The sequence below is a fragment of the Suricata suricatta genome, chromosome 3 (assembly GCF_006229205.1).
Source record: "Suricata suricatta isolate VVHF042 chromosome 3, meerkat_22Aug2017_6uvM2_HiC, whole genome shotgun sequence".
NCBI classification, from domain to species: domain Eukaryota; kingdom Metazoa; phylum Chordata; class Mammalia; order Carnivora; family Herpestidae; genus Suricata; species Suricata suricatta.
In genome coordinates this window covers 116,492,686-116,513,507 of record NC_043702.1, presented here as the reverse complement: position 1 = coordinate 116,513,507, position 20,822 = coordinate 116,492,686, and the positions used below count along the sequence as shown (strand labels likewise).

Sequence of the window (20,822 nt, the reverse complement as noted above, 5' to 3'; positions counted from 1 at the left end):
GAGCAGAGCCAGTGAGGTAATGGCCGAAGCTGAGAGAGCGTATAGAACCTGCTGAAGAAGACGAGGACAAGGAAAGACCCCAGGGGACACTCTCAAGTAACAAGCCGGCGAAGGAGGGGCTCCGTGCAGGGATGGAATCACGTGGCCAGGGGAGTCCTGGAAGCTAAGGGAGGAGAAAGGGAATTCGATGGAAAAAGCCTGTTGTCGTCATTTTAAAATGCTCTAGAGAGGCCTGCAGAGCCCGCCCTGTCTGTCACGAGGAGGGTCCGTGCGAGCCTTGGAGGTACCAGTGTTCCCACAGTGGCGAAGGCAGAGGCCTCATCACCACGAGTTACTGTTATCGAGTGTTTTTAAGGCATACTTGTCTATATTAAATCCCCTATTAAAGTTAAAAACAACATTGTGAGGATGTGGAGAAACGGGAACCCTCTTGCACTGCTGGTGGGAATGCAAACTGGTGCAGCTGCTCTGAAAAAGAATGGAGGTTCCTCAAATAGGAATACTCTAGGGCCCAGCAATTGCACTACTAGGTATTTATCCAAGGGATACAGGTGTGCTGTTTCGAAGGGGCACATGCACCCCAACATTTATAGCAGCACTATCGACAATAGCCAAATTATGGAAAGAGCCTAGATATTCACCAACTGATGAATGGATAAACATGTGGTTTATATATACAATGGAGTATTACTTGGCAATGAGAAAGAATGGAATCCTGCTATTCACAGCAACGTGGATGGAACTGGAAGGTATTATGCTGAGTGTAATAAGTCAGTCAGAGAAGGACAGATACCATGTGTTTTCACTCATGTGAAACTTGAGAAATTTAAGAGAAGACCTTGCAGGAAGGGAAGGAAAAACAAGATAAAAACAGAGAGGGAGACAAACCATAAGAGACTCTTAAACACAGAGAACAGACTGAGGGTTGATGGGGGTGGGGGAGAGGGGAAAGTGGCTGATGGGCATCAAGGAGGGCCTTGTTGGGATGAGCACTGGATGTTGTATGGAAGCGATGATTCTGGGAAATCTACCCCCAAACCCAAGAGCACACTGTTTACACTGTATGTTAGCCAACTTAACAACAAATTATGTTTTAAAACAATAAAAATAAAATAAAAACCAATGTCACCTCTTTTGGCTCTGCCTTGTCTCACCACAACTGCCGCGTCTCTGTTAAGATAACCTGGGATTATGGACCCAAATTACAGTATCAAATCCCCCTGGTCCCATTTGTTGTCCCCTTGACCGAATATTGATCAAATAGTTGGCTTAAGCTGTTGTCTACAAAGACAGCGAAATTATAATGAATCCATCTGGACATTTCTGTGGTTCACCAGGTGTTCAAATGATCGAATCTGCTCTGTGAGGAAAAGCTCTTCCCCAGATCCCTGCTCCTCTAAAAATGTGAACAGTTAGAAGCAGGCTATGTTGTTGCCAGAAATACTTTATTATAGGCTTGAACCTGAGCAGACTTTGCCACATTTCCTCCCGGTCTGCCTCCTGCCGATCTCCTCTCCCCTGTACAGTTGACAGCCTCCCCTTCTCCTACGTGTGTGACTTGACTAGCAGCCTCCTCCCCGCAGACGCCTGGATGAGATATCCACACCCTCGGGCCACTGAGAGAATTCCAGTGCGGACTAATCCAAGCCATAGCAATTGAGAGTTGCCTTCCATCCAGCTAAATAAATAAATGCAGGTCTTGCTCCCAGTCCACCTTGCCAGTCCTCCTCCCTCTACACTGCTGCAGCCCAGGGAGGGGGCTTGGCCCATGGGACGCTCTCTCCTAAAGCTGGGAATCTTGAATAAATGCCTCAAATACAGCAATGCGGTGGCTTATCACTCTGCTAAGTGCCATGGCCTTGACAACAGTCCCTGCCCAGACTCGCTCCTGCCTTCTTCCCAAGCCTCGGCGTCCAGCCTCCCGTGGACCTGCTGCTGTGGGCCTACCACGTCCTTGACGAAAGTCAGCCAGCAGCATGGTCAGATGCATCAGGTGGCCCATCCTCTACCCTCTGACCTTGCTCTGGGCAAAAGTCCCCACCCCTCCCCACTATACATGTCACCTCTGACAATTATTCCAGTGTTTATCTCTTTGTAGGCTTACTTACATGTTTCTCAGATGCTTCAAATTCATTAAATCCCGAGATGCATTCCCTGCCCCCTCTCACCTACAGCACACTTGTCCCTCAGTGGGACTATCCTAGTGACTGAAATCATGATGTATCCAATTATGAGACAGAAACCTACAGGCATCCTGACGTGTCTCCTCCAGTGACCTCCAGGTCAATGTGACATTAATCCAGTAGCTGTCTTAAAACAGCTCTGTAATTAGGGCGCCTGGAAGGCTCAGTTGGTTAAGTGTCCAGCTTTGGCTCAGGTCATAATCTCATGGTTCGTGGGGTTGAGCCCCGCGTCAGGCTCTGTGCTGACAGCTAGCTCAGAGCCTGGAGCCTGCTTCAGATTCTGTGTCTCCCTCTCTCTCTGCCTCTCCCCTGCTTGTGCTGTCTGTCTGTCTGTCTCCCTCTCTCAAAAATAAATAAATAAATAAATAAATAAATAAATAAATAAATAAATAAATAACCAACTCTGGCATTTATGGGAAGAGTGGGTGTCCGAAGATGGATCGAGTAACGGAAGTTATACAGAGTTTCTGAAAATTATGATTGCAGACGCCATATTCTAAGACTAGTATTTCTGGGCTCACCTGAGGAAACAATACTCATTTCATGCTGGGGTTTTCTACCATTATTACTGTCCTTGGGTTACTACTCAGTCTAGTAATGATGGTTAAGAATACAAGATTTCAGGGCACCTGGGTGGCTCAGTCAGTTAAGTGTCCAGCTTCAGCTCAGGAAACAATCTCGTGGTTCATGAGTTCAAGGCCTGTGTTGGGCTCTGCACTGACAGAGTCGAGTCTGCTTGGGATTCTGCGTCTCCCTCACTCTCTGCTCCTTCCTCACTCATGCTTTCTCTTTCTGTCTCTCTTCCTCTTTCTCAAATAAATAAGAATACAAGATTTCAAAAGTATAAATATTGACGGTGAATATATTTCAGGACCCCCACAAGCATTAAGCAAAGTTCGGTGTGTAATGCTCAGACACATGCGAGTGTGTAAGCCGCGCACACTCACGCACCATGAAAACATCTAGTCTCACAAAGTTTCTTCTTTGCTTATGCTATTGATCTCCTTGTCAGAGCCAGATCATGTTCTCTAGCGATTGCGTCAGAAGTTTTGCGAGTTCCCGTTCGCGAGAAGCGCTGGAGAAAGTCCGTGCCGGTCTGATGAGTCACCTGGAGGACATTTCGGAGCTGGTGGCGCTGGATACGGGGAGTGCGCGCACAAAAGCCGTCCTGGGGGCGCTGCTCACGCTGTACGTCCACTGCAGGGACACAGTGAGGGACCTGCTGCTGAAAGGAGTCTTCAGCGCCGACGACTTTGAGTGGACCAGGTGAGCAGACGCGATCGATCGTAACTCCACCTACAGGACTCGTCCCAGGGCTGCCCCGAGGTAAATTAATTCTCTGCCTCCAGTTTTGTCTGCCCTGACGTTTGCTTTTCCAGGACGTACAGAAGTTCTGAGCGAACCGTGTCGGTTTGGATACCGCACGCCTCTGCCGCTCCTCTTTTCCGCTGTCTTTCTTCCGTGTTCGAGCCTCGTTCTGCTTCGCCTCCTTGGCCTGGCGGTGGCATTTTCCCTTGACGTCCAGCCAGAGGGCGGGTCTCAGTGGGCAGCGACAGCCTTGCGGCCCCGCCATGCACTGTGGGCTCTGGAACACAAGTCAGGTCGCTAACTCAGAACCCGGTTCTCCCACCAGGAGCCTGGTAGTGTGTACTCACACATACGTGGTGTTTTGTGTGCAAATGCAGCTGTAGGAAGAGGCACCAGCTTTGGGGAGAAGAGATCAGGCATATAAGTCCTATAATAAATATGAAGTTTCAAACTTCAGATCGCATTTTTCTCTAAAGTTTCCTCTGTTCATGGAAAAGCGTAGGGTCTTTGATTCTCAAGAAAAGTTCATTGTTAAGAAATTCTGCATTAGTATAAATTTCCTAATTTTTGATGTGACAGTTTCCTTTAAACTCTAGGGAAAATGGAGCAGAGAGGCTGATGTGTTTGACTACCACCACTTGAGTAGATTTTAGCTGAATTCATTCTTTGACACATACTTAGGTGTTCATCTGCCTGCAGGTGTATAAGTGTATTGCCAAGGAAACGTGTCATCTTTATGAACTATCCCCCAGAATTTGGTATGTCTTCGTTACTTTGCTAGTAACTCTTGGAGAGTGAAAACGAAGGATGAAAGAGCATACGTAGAAAAGAAACGTGGAAAAGACGTGACTCCAGTAAACTCTGTGAGCACCTGTGATTCTAGGGCCCCACTTCCCAAATTACATGCCAACGTGACCCGAGGTACCACAGGGAACTCACAGGACACCACGAACAAAACTTGTTAAACTTTTGAAGGACTCAGAGGGATACAGAATGCTTGTCAGACACAGGCAAACTAGTAACTCAGAGAAACTGACAGGTTTAACGTTAGACCATGCTACAACCTGTCAGTGATTTCTTCTCCTTGCAAAGGTGAAGGTTTTGGACTGTTTCCCTGATTAAAAAAAAAAAAAGGTAAGTGCTAAATTAAAATTAACATGGCATAGAAAACAAGACTGGCACTATACTATCTGATTCTAAGGTTTGAGAAATTGTGCAGTGTGCAACACGTACACATATCCCATTAGTAAGTAACTGATTATTTAACAATGAAATAAAGATGATTTTCTTCTGGGGCACCTGGGTAACACAGTTGGAGAAGCTCTTTTGGCTCAGGTCATCCCAGGGTCATGGGGTTGAGCCCTGCTTCAGGCTCCACACTTAGTGTGGAGAAAGAGACTCCTCTCTCCCTCTCCCCCTCCCCCGTGTCTCTCTCTCCTTCTCTCTCTTCTTCCCTCTCTTTCTCTCTCTCCCTCTCTGCCCCTCTCCTCCACTTGTGTTCTCTCCCTCTCTCTCTAAAAATTAAAAAAAAATCTAAGTTTTTAAAATGATTTTCTTTCAGTTTATTCGTATATAGTTTTGAAAATAAGACACCAAGTCATTTAGACAAAAATACCTTTTAAGTTGCTTTGGAACTAAAAATTAATGAAATGAACTGTGAAATACTTATTTTGGTCTATGATAATCAGGAAAAATTTGCTGATACACTACGTGTGCAGTAAGTCAAGAGAGTTTGGGAACCTCTGTTCTAAGGGAGGATTCATGGGGGATAAAGCCATGAGAATTACAATTCTACTAAAATTATGATTTAGTACTTGAATCATAAAACAAATGCTGGGTCTGAGGACAGCAAATTACTCTTTACTTTCATTTAGCATTCCTTTACCTCAACACAATGAAAGCGGTATGTGATGAGCCCACAGCTAATGTCATACTCACAGTGAAAAGCTGAAAGCTGTTTCTTCAAGATCAGGAGCAAGACAAGGATGCCACTCTCCCCATTTTACTCAGCATAGTACTGCAAGTCTTAGAGCAGTTGAGCAAGAAAGAGAAATGAAATGCATCCAAATTGGAAAGGAAGGAAATAAAACTGTTTGCAGGTGACATGTTCTATGTAGGTAACCCTAAAGACGCCACAGACCAATAGTCCTAATAAAGGAATTCAGTTAAGCTGCAGGTGGCAAAGTCAGTATATGAAAATCAGTTGCATTTCTATACACTTACAGTCAACTATCAGAAAGAAAAATAAAACAGTCCCATTTACAGTTGCCAAAGGAATAAAATACTTAGGAACACATTTAACCAAGGAAGTGAGGCATCTACACTGCAAACTCTTCTGACTTTAATGAAGGAAATTGAAGAAGACACCAATCACTGGGAAGATAACTCATGATCAAGGGTTGAAGGGAAATAATATGGTTAAAATGTCCCTACTCTTGTATCTGTGGGTTCAATGCAGACTTTCTCAATTCCATGGAAGTTTTCACAGAAATAGAAAACAAAATCCTAAAATTTGTGTGGAACCACAAAAGACCTCAAATATCCAAAGCAGACTTGAGAAAGAAGAGCAGAGAAGGAGGTGTCACACTTCCTGATTTCAAGCTACATTACAGAGCTGCAGTAATCAAAACATGATGGTATTAGCATAAAAATGGACACAGACCAATGGAACAAAACAGAAAGCCAGAAATATATGTATATTCTGTGACAAAGAGCCAAGAATAGACAATGGGGAAGATAGTCTCATCAATAAATGGTGTTTGGAAAGCTGGACAGCTACATGCAAAGAATAAAAATGGACCCTTACTTCATGCCACTCACAGAAATCAACTGAAATGGATTCAAAACTTGAACGTAAGACATAAAACCATAAAACTCCTACACAAAAACATGAGCAGTAAATTCCTTGTTATTGCTCTTGGCAACAGTTTTTCTGATTTGACACCAAAAGTAAAGGAAGCAAAATCAAAAATAAACAAATGAGTCTACATTAAACCAAAAGCTTCTGCACAAGAAAGAAAACCATCAGTACATTAAAAAGGTCACCTATGCAATGAGAGAAAATATACCATTAATCTAATAAGGGGTTAATATCTAAAATATATAAAGAACTCCTACAACTCAATAGCAAAACAAAATATTTTGACTAAAAAATGGGCAGAGGAACTGAATGGACATGCAGTCTAGGAAGAAATGCAGATGACCAACAGTTACTTGAAAAACTGTTCAGCGCGATTCATCACCAAGGAAACGCAAATCAAAACCACAATGAGATACCACCTCAACACCTGTCACAATGCCTATTTCCAGAAAGACCAGAAGTAACAAATTGTGGAATGGCAGTGCAGAAAACACATACACTGTTGATGGAAATATAGATTGGTGTACCTACTATGGAAATGGATGGTGGTCTCTCAGAAGATTAAAAATACAACTACTGTGTGATCCAGCCATTCCATGTCTGTGTATTTTCCCTAAAGAAATGAAATAACTATCTCGAAAAGATATTTGTACCCCATGTCCATTGTACCGTTAGTTATAAAAGACATTCAGTAACTGATGAATGGATAAAATGTAGGGGCGTCTGGATGGCTCAGTTGGTTAAGTGACCAGCTTGGGATCAGGTCATGATCTCGTTGTCTGTGGGTTTGAGTCCTACATCGGGCTCTGTGCTGACAGTTCAGAGCCTGCTTCAGATCCTGTGTGTCTAACACTCTGCCCCTCTCTCTCTCTGTCTCTGTATCTCTCAAAAATAAACATTTAAAAAATTTTTAAAAAGAAAATGTGGACCATGTATAGCATAGAATGTCACACAGCCATAAACAATGAAGGAAATCCTGCCATTTGCTACAACATGGTTGGACCTTGATGGCATTACGCTAAATGAAACAAGTCAGATAATCTCTGACCCCACTTATATGGGAAACCCCAAAACACTGAACTCATGGAAACAGAGAAGAGATTGGGGGTGTCCAAAGGCCGGGAATGGAGCTGGGGTGGATGACGGATGAAGGAGGTCAAAGTGCCAACTGCCAGTTATAAGATAAATGCGTTCCGGGCTGCAATGGATAGCCTGGCACCTAATTTATTGGAATGATGCTGACAGAAGATCTTAAAATGATGTCATCACTAGAAAAATAAATTCATAACTATGTGAACAAGGGATGTTTCCTAAGTTTATTGTATTTCTTTCACACTGTGTACATGTATCAAATCATTCATTGTGTGTATACCTTAAACTAACAGAGGTGTATACCGATATCTCGATAAAAATGGGGTGGGGAAGAACACATCCTGTAAAGCTATAGATGCGTCACAAGTTTTACTCAGAGCCTCTTATAGAAGAGAAGATTTAGTTATCACACAATTGATGGGGTCGTAAGATAAATACAATAGTTTTGTTTGATACTAAGAACAAAGGTACCCTTATAGTAAGGGTCTTGGTAACAATGAGTAATGTCTTCAGCCACGTTTATGCTGAGAACTGTAATAAACCTCAGAGGGCTGATTCTTCTATGAATCCTCCATTAGTGCTGCCCGCATCCCACCAGGCAGCAAGATTCCGCAAGGCCGATTTCCTCGCCAGGAACGTGCTCATAGCTTGTAAAGTTCTGAGTCCTCATGTTTCCTGTCTGATGTCATTGTTGAATTCTCCATAACTCTTGCCATTTGTATTTTAATGTTTGTATTTGGTTTTTAGTCAGCATCCCATTTTTAGTCTTTATTTAAAGTTTCTACATGTGCAAAAAACTAAAAACAATTTTACCCAAACAACACCAGCATTTAAAATACCATTTTCAGGCATTTGCAGTATCAGTGGAACGAAAAACAAAAGTTGTGCTGCGTGTCTCAAGGCGATGCCAGCTTCACGTACGGCTATGAGTACTTGGGCTGTGCCCCCAGGCTGGTCCTCACACCCCTCACCAGCAGGTGTTGGCTCACGCTCACGGCGGCTCTGCTCCTGAATCTCGGAGGCTGCCCTGCTGGGCCCACCGGCACGGGCAAAACCGCGAGTGTCAAAGATCTAGCAAAAGTAAGTGGTTTCTGTATCCAGAATAAATACACAGACTTTAACAGGATCCTAAATTTACACCGTTCCTGCTATTGAGATGTTCCTAACAATTAACAGACACCTCGCCACTCTCATTAATTCATATAATTCATCCTTTAATTTTTAAGTGTCCACAGTGCACTGGGACTTGGCCTCTCTGGGAACCCAGTGAGCCTCGCGTTTGGGATTCCACTGTACTGAGGATGTGAATGGTGGTCTTGTCCCCTTTCTTTTAAGGGTGATACATTTTTTGAGCCCCCCCTCACAGACTTTTATGTAGTCTTTGTAACTAATAGCATTGTGTGTGTATGTGTGTGCATGTGTGTGTATGTGTGTGAATGAAGGAGATCAGAGACAGAGAAGTGACTGATGAACGCAGAGGATGTGTGAGGCCCCTGGAATGACATTGGAATGCTTTTTTCTTAGTTACTAGTTGGTGTGTTTTAAAAAACAGGGCCTTAGTGTTCCGTGTACTAATCAACTTAACAAATTGACGAGGTTTTGTGTATTTCTAAATTTGGTAGGTAATTCATGCTTATATTGCAATGTTTTCTCAGAAGAGTAAAGGCATTTTATTACCAGAAGTTTTAGCGTTAGCATTTTGTGTCAGATGTCAAGAAATATACTAAAATAATGTTTTTGTTTCTTAGGCCTTAGGCAAACATTGTGTGGTGTTCAACTGTTTTGAGGATTTGGATTATAAGGTAAAATCTATTCATATATATGCAGAAAAAAATACCGTACACATAAATAGTTCGCTGAGGATTGATAGAACAAGGAAAATGGTTCTCTTAAAGAGACATTAACAACTGCAAATGTTCTTCTTTTAAATTAATGTAATTGCGACTTAAAACATTATGCAGTTGAACTACTTAAGACAGTGGTTTCAAACATTTTGATGGAGTATCTTTCCAAACAAAATCTGTTATGGGACGTGAATATATAAAGAAATTAAGAGTACCGCTTTATTAATGTAAATTTATAAGTTCTAACCTTATACTTTTATTTGCTGAAGAGGTAACCACTAAGAACAAAGTGGCTATTAACACAGAAATGTGAGTCAGAGTTGTAATGGATGATCACGAGTTTCTGTCAGCCTTGTTTTGATTGCACACAACCTAAGATGTAGCCCATAACATTCTGAAATATTTGTGGAAATTTCGTGTACCTCTGTGCCTCTCAAAAATGTACTTGAAGTTTCGAAACACTCCAGTTTATTTTGTCTTGCATGTTAAGTTCAAACCAGTTACCTTTTATTACTGCCGGTTTATTTGCGGTTCAAAGTCCATTATGGTGAGACCCTGCCTCTTCAGTTTGTGCTCACTTAGCACATCAAAAATATCAGTAAGATCTAAACAAGCTGATTGCACTGGTATCATTAAGACCCTCAGGAAGCAGAGCCTCTTGTCTCCTTCTGGTGGGGTGAGGGGGTGGGGGGAACGGGGCTGCGGAGCGAGGGGACTGAGGCACCTGCCCACGCAAAACCCGAGGGGGAGCCGAGAAGCCTGCTAATCAAGATAAACAATATTTTAATGCAATACTTCTTTAGAATCAAAATTAGTGCCCCAAACCCCATGATTGATCAAATATCAAAATTTTCAATAAAGACACGATGTGATTCCTGCAGCCACTGGGGAGAACCAATCCCCATGCCATGCCCAGAGGAGCTCCCACATGTGCACCCGTCCCCTGCACCCCAGCGCTCCGGTCCCCTGGCCTGTCTGAATCCACACAGGTTCTGCTGGGCCTATGGAGTTTTCCATTGTTTCTGTGGCCAGCCTTGATGTATTGGGAGGTTCCAGACTGAGCGCCTCCCTGGGAGCGAGAATTACCAGCCAGCCCCCTGCAGGCCTTCAGGGCGTCACACAGCAGCAGCCTGCCCTCCACAACCCCCTGTGCCGTGGGGACCCTGCCCACGCCCCAGAGCACCCCCAGCACCGGCCTGCCCTGCAGAGTTGAGCACCTGCTGCATGGGCCTGGTGCCTGGAGGCTGTGCACCTGTTCGAGTAAAAGGCAAAATGTGGGTGCGGAACCCTGGCCCTGGGAGAGCGTTCACCCGTGTAATAATTCTTTTCAAGATCATGGGGAAACTCTTCCTCGGACTGGTTCAGTCGGGAGCATGGTGCTGTTTGGACGAGTTCAGTAGGATTGATGTGCGAGTCCTCTCTGTGATTGCGTCGCAGATCCTAACAATTAAGGCCGCAAAAGACAGCTATTTGGTCAGGTATTGGTTCAATTCGTTTCCTTACTTTCTATCAAATATTTGTTCTATAGTCAGTATTTGGGTTGGTCCCCCCCCCCCCCAAACACAGACCAAAAGGAATGACATTTATCTTGAATGTCTCCTTTGCTTGTCAAGTAAAGTGCAAAGATATGTAAACTAACTTTCATGCCAAATATGGGGGGGAGGGATCCAAGCTCCTTCCCAGCCTTGGAACAGTCTTCAGAGCCCCCAGGACAAGGTGGCAAATATATTCCAATCACTTTTACATCAGGGCTTAAATTCTCTTAGTACCTATTTCATTTGAAGAAACCAAAGTCTTTTATTTTTAATTCTGCATCTTTTTTAAAAAATAAAATTAGACTGGCCACACACCTACGGCCCTCAGCCCATTACTCTGAATTAGTATATTTGTATTGAAAAAATCCTGTAAAAATACTGTTTGTTCGGATTACTAATGTTACTAATCCAGGCAAAAATGGCTTTTTCAACAGGTAAATTTAGGAACTTGCATGATTTACTTTATGGGCATAATTGGATTTGTAGATTTAAAATGTCTATTACAATCTAATACTTCTTTAAAAAATGATGGGGGTCCTCAGGCTTTGTTCCCAGTGTTCTTCCTTTCCTGCTTTGACACCCCCCCCCCCAGTATTAGATGTCCATAAATCACCAGAGGAATTCTCTCCGTGGTCCCTCATCTGGTGCTGACGGCAGGGCACTGACGTCCATGCTGAGGGTTCCCCTTCACAACGTTCCCAAGGTTACTGAATTGGGGAGTTGAGGGCGGGCTGGGTTCCAGGCTAAAGCAGGAACTCTCTGTGCCGTGACCACTCTGCTTCACGGTGTAACCAAGGGAGAACCCTGTGTCCGAGGGTTTCCCAGGGTTTTTTTACCGGTTAAATCTGCTCATTCAGGCGGGTGCCTTCCAACCTCAGGCCGCACAAAACTTCACACACGATCAAACAAATATGAACCCCAGCAGGGCTCGCAATTTGGGCTCAAGATAAGCCTCTTCTTTTCCCTCTTAATGCTGTTTTCCCCAGTCTGTGCTGTTTGGATTTAAATGTAAAACAGCCTTAGGAAAGTTCCCAAGGTCACTTATAGTTTTAACAGACTTTGGCTTAGAGAAAACTGTCCTCTTAGTGGTGAATCATAATGTACAGGGGAGGAATATTTTTCCTTTACTCTTTTAGGTTCTTTTGGCTGATGTAAGATAAATTAACAGAAAAATTTAATTTCATACCTAGGGGAGCCTCACACAGATGTGAGAGGTTCAAATATGGTTAAGGTTTGTATGCTGTCCCGAGCTAAGGAGAAGGGGGAAGGGGCCTGGGGCTTCAGAGGGAAGGAAGAGAACTCACGGGGAGATGGGAGAGCAGGTGTTTGGTTAAGAAATAGTGGTCGTGCCTGCAAAGACCATGGGACACAGAGGAAGTGGGACGAGCAGGTTGTGCTCACCTCCCCACAGCTCCCCACGCCCAGCCCACGCTCTCTGTAGCTGTCTCTGGTGACAGCTCTCTTTCTGGACTAGGTCCTCTATCTAAATTCTTAAAAGCAGTTAGGGGGGAGGTTAAAACTTATGAGTTTTTTGGGCCTTCCTTGTTTTCAGCTAAAAATAATCCACATACCAAACTGGCACATGGGCGGGGGGTGGGGGGTGGCTCATTCTGAAACCCTTCCAATGTCTTCTAGGCTTGTACTGGAAGGAAAAGAAATTCGTATCAATATGTCTTGTGCAATATTTGTCACCATGAATCCTGAGTAAGTATCGGTTAATCTGTGCTGGGAGTGGAGACAGGTCAAAATCCTTTTCTTACATCTCACGGGGAGATGGGAGAGCAGGTGTTTGGTTAAGAAATAGTGGTCGTGCCTGCAAAGACCATGGGACACAGAGGAAGTGGGACGAGCAGGTTGTGCTCACCTCCCCACAGCTCCCCACGCCCAGCCCACGCCATGATGCAGTTGTCTGACCTTGTAATCTACCCTTCACTTCCAGCACCTGAATCTCTCCACCCACACGTTTCTAAAGGGCTCTGTACTTATCCACAGGGATGTTTCTGACTGAGGGACTTTTTCACTTCATGAATAGCCAGAGGGAAAGGAAAAGGTTGGCAGTTTGTCACAAAGAAGACAGACCAAAAAGGGAGGGTGGGGAGACTAGCAGAGGGAATGGAATATGGTGGCTACGAAGAGTGGAGGCTAGGCGGGCTCAGGGAATGTGGATGGCCCCTGGCTGAGGGGAAGTGGGGCCTCACGGGACAAGACACAGGAAGAAAAGATGGTAAAGGCAGAAGCTCTTGAGACAAAAAGTACAGTAAGAAACTGTCTTGCAAATTTGTCTTCAGATAAAGGTCATGCAGAGCACCTGGGGGACTCAGTTGGTTAAGCGTCCCACTTAGGCTCAGGTCATGATCTCCCGATTTGTAAGTTCGAGCCCCGTGTCAGGCTCTGGGCTGACAGCTGGAAGCCTGGAGCCTACTTTGGATTCCCTCTATCTCTGCCCCTCCCCCCCCCCACACACTGCCTCTTTCTGTCTGTAAAAAATAAATAAACATTAAAAATTTAAGAAAAACAAATAGAGGTCACATAGAAGGCTAACCAGATTATTTGGAGGAAAACTATATTGTGTCATTCCTCTTTAGAAAAACTGGAAAGTAATGGGGTTTTTTTTGGTTTCTCTGTCTCACCCGCTTAAGGTACAAAGGGCAAGCAGAACTCCCAGATAACTTAAAATCTCTGTTTCGCCCAGTGGCAATGATGGCTCCACATTATCAAATGATTGCTGAAGTAATGCTGTTTTCAGTCGGCTTCAAATCTGCAAAATCCCTCTCTGGAAAGCTGATTAATGTTTACGAATTAGCTAGGAAACAGCTCTCACAACAGGTAACAAACTGCTTTCCCCAAAATAAAAGGGATCGTGTAAGACTTGAAATGAGACTCCTTTGGTACTGGCCCAGGGATGACCTGGGGCAGTCATGGAGCTGGAATCCCGTTAGCACACCAAGTTCATGAGCCAGGGTGGACTTCGGTGATGTGTGAAATCGGGCAGGGCTCTGAGCCTTCCCTCTGGGACCTGGAGACGATCCTGATGGACCGCTTTCTGCATAGAGAAAGCACTGATTCTCACACTTAATTGTGCTTTGAAATGAGGGGGAGGACCAGCTAAAACACCAATCACTGAGCTTTACGACCGGCCTTCTGATTGTCAGGGTGGCGCTTGAGAATTTGTGGTCCTGACGGGCTCTCAAGCGCTGCTGACGCTGCCGATCTGAGCAGCAGGGTCTGGGAATGACTGTTGTGGGTTATGCCGGCATAAAGAGTATTTATCTGTAACCCAACATGGTTTGGACAACAAACCTGCTTTATAGAGGGAGGCCTAGGGGTGCTCCTGGGGGACTCAATCGGTTGAGGGTGCAACTCTCGATTTCAGCTCAGGTCATGATCTCACAATCCCCCTGCGAGCTCTCTGTCTCTCTCAAAATAAACTTTTCCTTGAAAAAAGAAAGGAGGCTTAGGGGCACCAGTCTGGGATGGAAGTGAGGGTATTGAAAGAAATGGAGGCTTTCTTGAGTTACATCGTGTCTCTTTCACCACAGTATACATGATTAGGGATTTATCTGTGTAGGATACACATTTGTTTCCAGGTCATCCCATTTTTCCCTGAGAAACTTAATAATTCCAATATTTTAATGCTTTATAGGTTTATTATGATTTTGGCTTGAAGTCTCTGAAGACCATTTTAATACTGGCTGGAAAGAAGAAATGGGAGTTAAAATGGTAAGTTGAGTTTCGACTGAGTGTTAGGTCAAAGAGAGTTGTACAACATAGGGACAATAATTTGTAAAAATCTAAGTAATGAGGGCAGGATAAAACAGGGAGCTCTCAGAGCACATTTTATCCAGGGGTGTTGAAGAATGTGAAAGAAGAGGAAGAAACCAGTGCACAAAATCCCTAGTTATTTCCCCCCCCAAAGAACTTGTTCTTTAAAAAAAAAAAAAAAAACTGTATCTTAGGGACACCTGGGTGGCTCAGTCAATTAAGCATCCGACTTCGGCTCAGGTCATGATCTCACGGTTCATAGGTTTGAGCCCTACGTCAGCCTCTGTGCTTACAGCTCGGAGCCTGGAGCCTGCTTCGGATTTTGTTTGCCGTCTCTGCCCCTCCTGATTCACCCTCTCTCAAAAGTAAAGCTTAAAAAAAAAAAACAAAAATAGGCTAATTGCCCACTAAAAAGCACTTAATAAATGTTAGCTATTAGGTATCTTTATTAAGGATCAAAGACTTAAAAATTACCACCATCCTGATGAAGAATTTCAGGACCGTCGTCAGCCCGAGATGGGAAGGACACTTTGCACAGAAACTCTTCTTCTTCCTTTGCATCTCTACGGTTGTATCAGGCCACATGCAGCTCTTTCTTTCGATTCCCCGATTCATACACAAGAATATGTAATAAAGGGTTAAATGTGTAAAGTGCTGTTTGGGGCAACATATTATGTGACAACTTTTACATCTGGAGCCCTTTGTGACAATTAACACTTAAACAATAGAGGGAATTTTCTGTTTCTCTCAGAAAATCCAGAGGTGGGCGGGGTCTGCTCCGAGGATGCTGGTTTCGTTTTTATTTCTCTGTGTTGTCAGCACCACAGCCCTGCCCGTCCGGGCTCGGTTGGCCCCCTTTCTCGTGGTTTGTAAGGCTCCCTGAGTGTTCTGCCCCACTGAATCGGGGTCCTGAACCACTCTGAACACAGGGGTCACTGGGATCCGTGTGTCCTCGTGACTGCCATGGACCAGAGCTGGGATCATATTCCTTTAAGGAATATTCGTTAGGCCCCATTCTTGCCTTTCAAAACCCCCTTATAGCCATGGCCTGAACACACAGCCTGGGCAAATCAGAGACAGACTACAGTCTGAGCCTGAAGCTAGTGGGACAAGAAATCAGATCTGCACAGAGGGGATTCAGGCAAGGGTGACAGCCAGTGACCAGGAGCGGCAGGGGCAGCCGGCCATTTGCCTGCATGGCCCCTGGACCTGTTATGTTAGCCGTCAGGTCTTCACAGGACCGGGACTGTAGCGTAGTCTTGGCCATTGTTCCCAGCTACATGGCCTGCGAGCTGACGTCTCCGGCGACGGGGAATGGCATTATCCTGAGTGTTCGAGACCAGCCAGGGCCCATCTCTGGAGCTGGGGACCAGATCAACCTCACCCACACACACCACATGGCTGCTTTGTAGTGAGGGGGAGGAGGAAAGGATGTGGGGATGCCCATCTCTGAAAAAGATCATGAATGGCCTTGAATATCAGCAGAGCGTGACTGCTAACCTGCTCTTTACATGTTTTGTCTTCCACGCCAGTAACGCTAATGGCAATCTTTCTGAAACGGATGAAAGTCTGATCCTTATTGAAGCTATTAGAGAAGCTCGTTTACCAAAATTTCTCCCGCAAGATGTCCCACTTTTTGAAAAGATTATAGCAGACATTTTTCCTGGAGCAACAGTTTTGACTGTAAATCAGGCTGCCTTGGAGGTAACAAGACTCGAAAATCATCAGAGATGATTTAGATGAATATTGATTATGATCAAAAAATGTGATTTAAGTTAAAAATATTATAGTTCTTCCTGTTATAACTGGGGGGGGGATAAAAACACTTGCACGTATATTTTCCCCTTGGGAGAAAACAGCCTCGACGAAGAACAGACTGTAGCTTCAGGCAAAGAAGGGACCCCATATTTTGTTCCCTGGTTTTCCCATCTTGGAGTGGTAATGTTTTCTCTTCCTCCTTTAAAGGGGTGCTTTAAGGATCAACTTGGATCAGAATTATGAAAAAAAGACTTTAACGTGTAAATATTTTGTGATCGTAAAAAATTAGGAATTGTGATTGTGGAGCCCTCTATTTCCCTTCTTACACCTGCAGCCTTACGGTCATTTCCTTAGTGTTGTTGGGACCTTGACAGCTCTCATACTGGGAGCCTGCCTCTGGCTTCATGAGGGACCTGTGGCCGCCAGCAGTGCTCTCCAAAACATACGTTTGACCCCATCAGCAAAGCAAAGCCACTTACCCTGACGTAGATTCTTACGCTGCCCTTCACAGTCTGGCCCAACCAGCTCATGCATCCAGTACCTCCCATCCTGTCTCCTTCTGCCTTCTTCCGCCCCAGATTCTCCAAGTTCTTGGGCTCCTCCTGGGCCTCTATCTGGTATCAGGCGGTCAAACCCACAGATTCCTTTCCTTGGGACCCTGCCAAGTTTGTAAGAACACTGTTTAAAGGTTATTTTACAATACATAGTTTCACTAGTTTGTAGTTGTAACACCTTCATAATTATCTGCTCCTTAAATACGGGTATAAGCAAAGTTCGTAACTCCATACCCAACAGGCAGAAAATACGTATGATTTGAAGGCCACAGGAAACAGTGAAAGAAGATCATTTGTTAGGTTATGTAGGAAGATTTGGGAGAATTTTCCTTGAAAACCAGGTAGGGGGGGCACCTGGGTGGCTCAGTTGGTTAGGCGTCTAGCTTCGGCTCAGGTCATGATCTCACGGTTCGTGGGTTCGAGCCCCACATCGGGCTCTGTGCTGACAGCTCAGAGCCTAGAGCCCACTTCAGATTCTGTGTCTCCCTCTCTCTCTGAACCTCCCCTGCTCGCACTGCTTCTCTCTGTCTCTCAAAAATAAATTTAAAAAACATTAAAAAAAAAAAAAACCCAAGTAGACCAGGAATTTTATGACAGGATAGTTTTCATGGTTCTGGTCTTGTTAGGTTTCCTATCCCTCCTGGGACAATTTCGTTAAACTGGATGACATTCTTGTTTCGTTCCAGTGCTCAAATGTGCCGTAAGGAGCTGAGTCAGCCGCTACCTTAATACTCTTGCGGTTTCCAATTTCTGACGTTATTTGCCCAGTCATTTATTTTCTTAATTTGGGTTTTCTTCTTTACATAGATTTCCTAGAAGTTTATCTAATCGATTTCTTCAGAAAAACAGCTTTTTATTTACTTACTACATCTGTTTGATTTCTGGTCTTTCAATATCCAAATTAATATTTTTAAGTGTCTTCCTTTATTCCTCTGGGTTTTGTGTTATTTTTCTCTGTCCAGCTGTTTGAGGAAGATGTCTAACTCCTGAAGCTTAGGTTTTTACTAATTTAAGTTCATAAAACTATGTAAATTCATCTAAGCACTGCTTTAGTTATGTATGTTTAAGTTTAGGTAGGTAGGATTTTCCTAAGCATTTTTCCTCAGAATTTCGATAGCTAATTCTTCCTTTTTTTTCCTAAGCATTTTTTTTTAATGTTTGTTTATTTTTGAGAGAGAGAGAGACAGAATGTGAGTAGGGAGGGGCAGAGAGAGAGGGAGACACAGAATCCAAAGCAGGCTCCAGGCCCTGAGCTGTCAGCACAGAGCCCCATATGGCCCTCAAACCCACAAACCGTGAGATCATGACCTGAGCCACCCAGGCGCCCCTTCTAAGTGTTCTTTTAAGAAAGAGGTTTTTCATGCTTTTAATTTCCAGGTAAAGGATCTTTTTATTTTCTGATTTTGTCACTAATTTCTGGCCTTACTGAATTATGTTCAGAGGATATGATCATTGGTTTTTTTCCCTTCAAGAATTTAATTTAGACTTTTTAACGGCCTAATATATAGGTTATTTTTGTGAATATTCCCACATGAAAAAATAAAGGTATGTTCTCTTATCCACGGCAAATGTAGACAGAATTCAGTTGATCTCCATTTGTTATGACTCTGTTAAATTAACGTTTGTTAGTTGGAGTACAGGATGTGGGAGGGGGAGCCAGGGTTCAACAGAAGACCACGAGAGACACTGAAATCGAGATGCTTATTACGGGTGTGGGAGGAAGTACCCTGTACAGGCCTCCAGGGCCCCTCAGGGCAGGATGCAGGCAGAGAGAGGCGGGCCCCACACACATGCCTTCATCAGGGTCCAGGGCTGGCCTACTTTGGGGTCTCCAGGCTAAGGCTGGACTGGTCAAGTCGCAGCAAACACAGCAGGGTCTTGGTAAGGTCCACGGGGATCCTTCCTAAGCTGTGCGTCCGGGGAAGGCCCTGGGTGGCGGGGAAGACCTACAGGAGCTCCCACCTGCTCCCCTCTCCGTGGGCTGCTGTCCAGGCAGCGCTGGCGGGAGGGCTGCTCTGGTGGCTTCATGTCCCCAGGGGCTCTTGGGAAGAACAAAAGTACCTTAGCTGAACCCTCAACCCCATTTTCTCTGTCTTATTGATTATGTTGTGTGTCCCTCTAGCCAGACGTGTTTTCCTTGGGCCCAGAAAAGTGAGTGAATGTCTCCTATTAGCACATTTATGTTTACGCTTACAGTTTCTGCTTTCTTCTAGTTGTTACTATGTCGTTTGATATATAAACATCAACACCAAGTCATTGTATGAGTTGTAGCCTTTAATAAAGCACAGCGCTAGGGGCCTGGCTGGCTCAGTAGGTTGAGCGTCCGACTTCGGCTCGGCGTGATCTCACGGTTTGTGGGTTTGAGCCCCGCGTCAGGCTCTGTGCTGACAGCTCAGAGCCTGGAGCCTGCTTCAGATTCTGTGTCTCCCTCTCTCTCTGCCCCTCCCCTGCTGGCGCTCTGTGTCTCTCTCTGTCTCTTAAAAATAAATAAATATTAAAAAATAATAATGCACAGTGCTTTTGTATTTCTTGTCTACTGACTTTTTGGCTTGAATTCCACTTTGGTAGGACTGTAATTCCATTTTTTGTTTGCCTTGTATACTTCTGGACTGTGTTTTTATTTTCAAACTTTATAAATTCTACAGAGAAAAGTGGTTTTTTAGTTTTGTTTTATTCTACTGATGTTTCTGCAGGTTAATATCTTTACTCTAAGGGGTAACTTTGTACATTTTTATGTGAAGATCCATATTCTCCTACTTATTAATTATCTTTTAGTTCCCTAATATGAACAATGAGGAAAATTAGTTTGTGTCTCTTTGCCCAAATTTACACAGTGATATTACCTGCCCCTCCCCCTTTCTTTTTTACCTTTGTGAACTAGAAGTGGTGTTGGTGACTGAGCGAGAGGCTTCTGTGAACTTCCTATGCTCCCCGCACCCGCCCCCCTCCCGCCTCATCCCTCCTGCCCTCCTCAGCTGTGTCACTGCGGCACAGCCTAGCGACATGCTCAGCTATTTTCTGGTGTTATAGAGTTTTTGGTGAAAGTGATGTCACATTTTTATATTTCTAGTAGTTTATTTTAGGCATATTGAAATGCCTTTGATTTGAAGCTCATCTTGACTCTGGCAACAATGCTGAATTCTCTTAATCAAAATTAGCTCTGATTTTGTGTCTTCTCTTGGGGGTTTCCATCACACTGACAGTGACACATCCTCCCTCTAGTCCTCGTGTCTCCTTCGTATGATACTCTCCCGGTGTGCAATCCCTCCCGCTTCCCTGGGATACACCACACTTTACCGCTGTGTGATTTTTTAATACACCAATGGAGTAAGATAGTTAATGTTTCATTTAGGATTTTCACATGTACACTTACACTTTATGATTATTTATCACCCAGGAGTTTATTTGTTTGTTATAACTTCTTATCTGTTTGTAGAATCAAATTATTACTAGCTCCTCAAAATAGGATAAAGAACAAATATTCTCTTGTTTTCTGAAAAAAAACTTGCATAAGATTGAGATGAACTATTCCTTAGATTTTTGGTCAAACTCACTGTAAAAGTATTTGGATCTGGGTTCTGTAAGGGGAGGCTTTGACTACTATTTCAACTTTCTGTTACTTAGTGATGCCTTCACATTCCCTGCTTTTTATACAACATTTCTGTGTTTCTAAATTCATTAACTTATTTCTCCTACTCTCATCAGTCTGCTGTCTCCTCTACAGTCATTTCTTTTTCTCATTACTAATCATTCTTCCTTAAGGTCTGCAAATAATTAGTTTTGTCAAAGAGCTAGCTTGTCGTTTTGATTATTTTCCCTATTTTTTCATGTGTGTGTTCGATTGATTTCTTTCCTTCATTATTTACATATTCCTTTATTTCATTGGATTTGTTCTCCTGTTCTTTTTTCTAGTTTCTTGAGTTTAA

At 43.9% G+C, this 20,822-nt stretch overlaps 1 protein-coding gene across 1 annotated transcript in view; it reads left to right on the top strand.

Annotated features, from left to right (window-relative positions):
- The window catches only part of DNAH14 (dynein axonemal heavy chain 14), a 296,737-nt gene that overhangs the window by 101,684 nt on the left and 174,231 nt on the right, over positions 1–20,822 (top strand). Inside the window, exons 27-34 of the mRNA XM_029934922.1 lie at positions 3,196–3,449; positions 8,292–8,523; positions 9,192–9,245; positions 10,620–10,765; positions 12,458–12,526; positions 13,462–13,648; positions 14,466–14,542; positions 16,117–16,288. Of these exons, the coding sequence (XP_029790782.1) occupies positions 3,196–3,449; positions 8,292–8,523; positions 9,192–9,245; positions 10,620–10,765; positions 12,458–12,526; positions 13,462–13,648; positions 14,466–14,542; positions 16,117–16,288 (1,191 nt within the window). The remainder of the gene's footprint in view (positions 1–3,195; positions 3,450–8,291; positions 8,524–9,191; positions 9,246–10,619; positions 10,766–12,457; positions 12,527–13,461; positions 13,649–14,465; positions 14,543–16,116; positions 16,289–20,822) is intronic.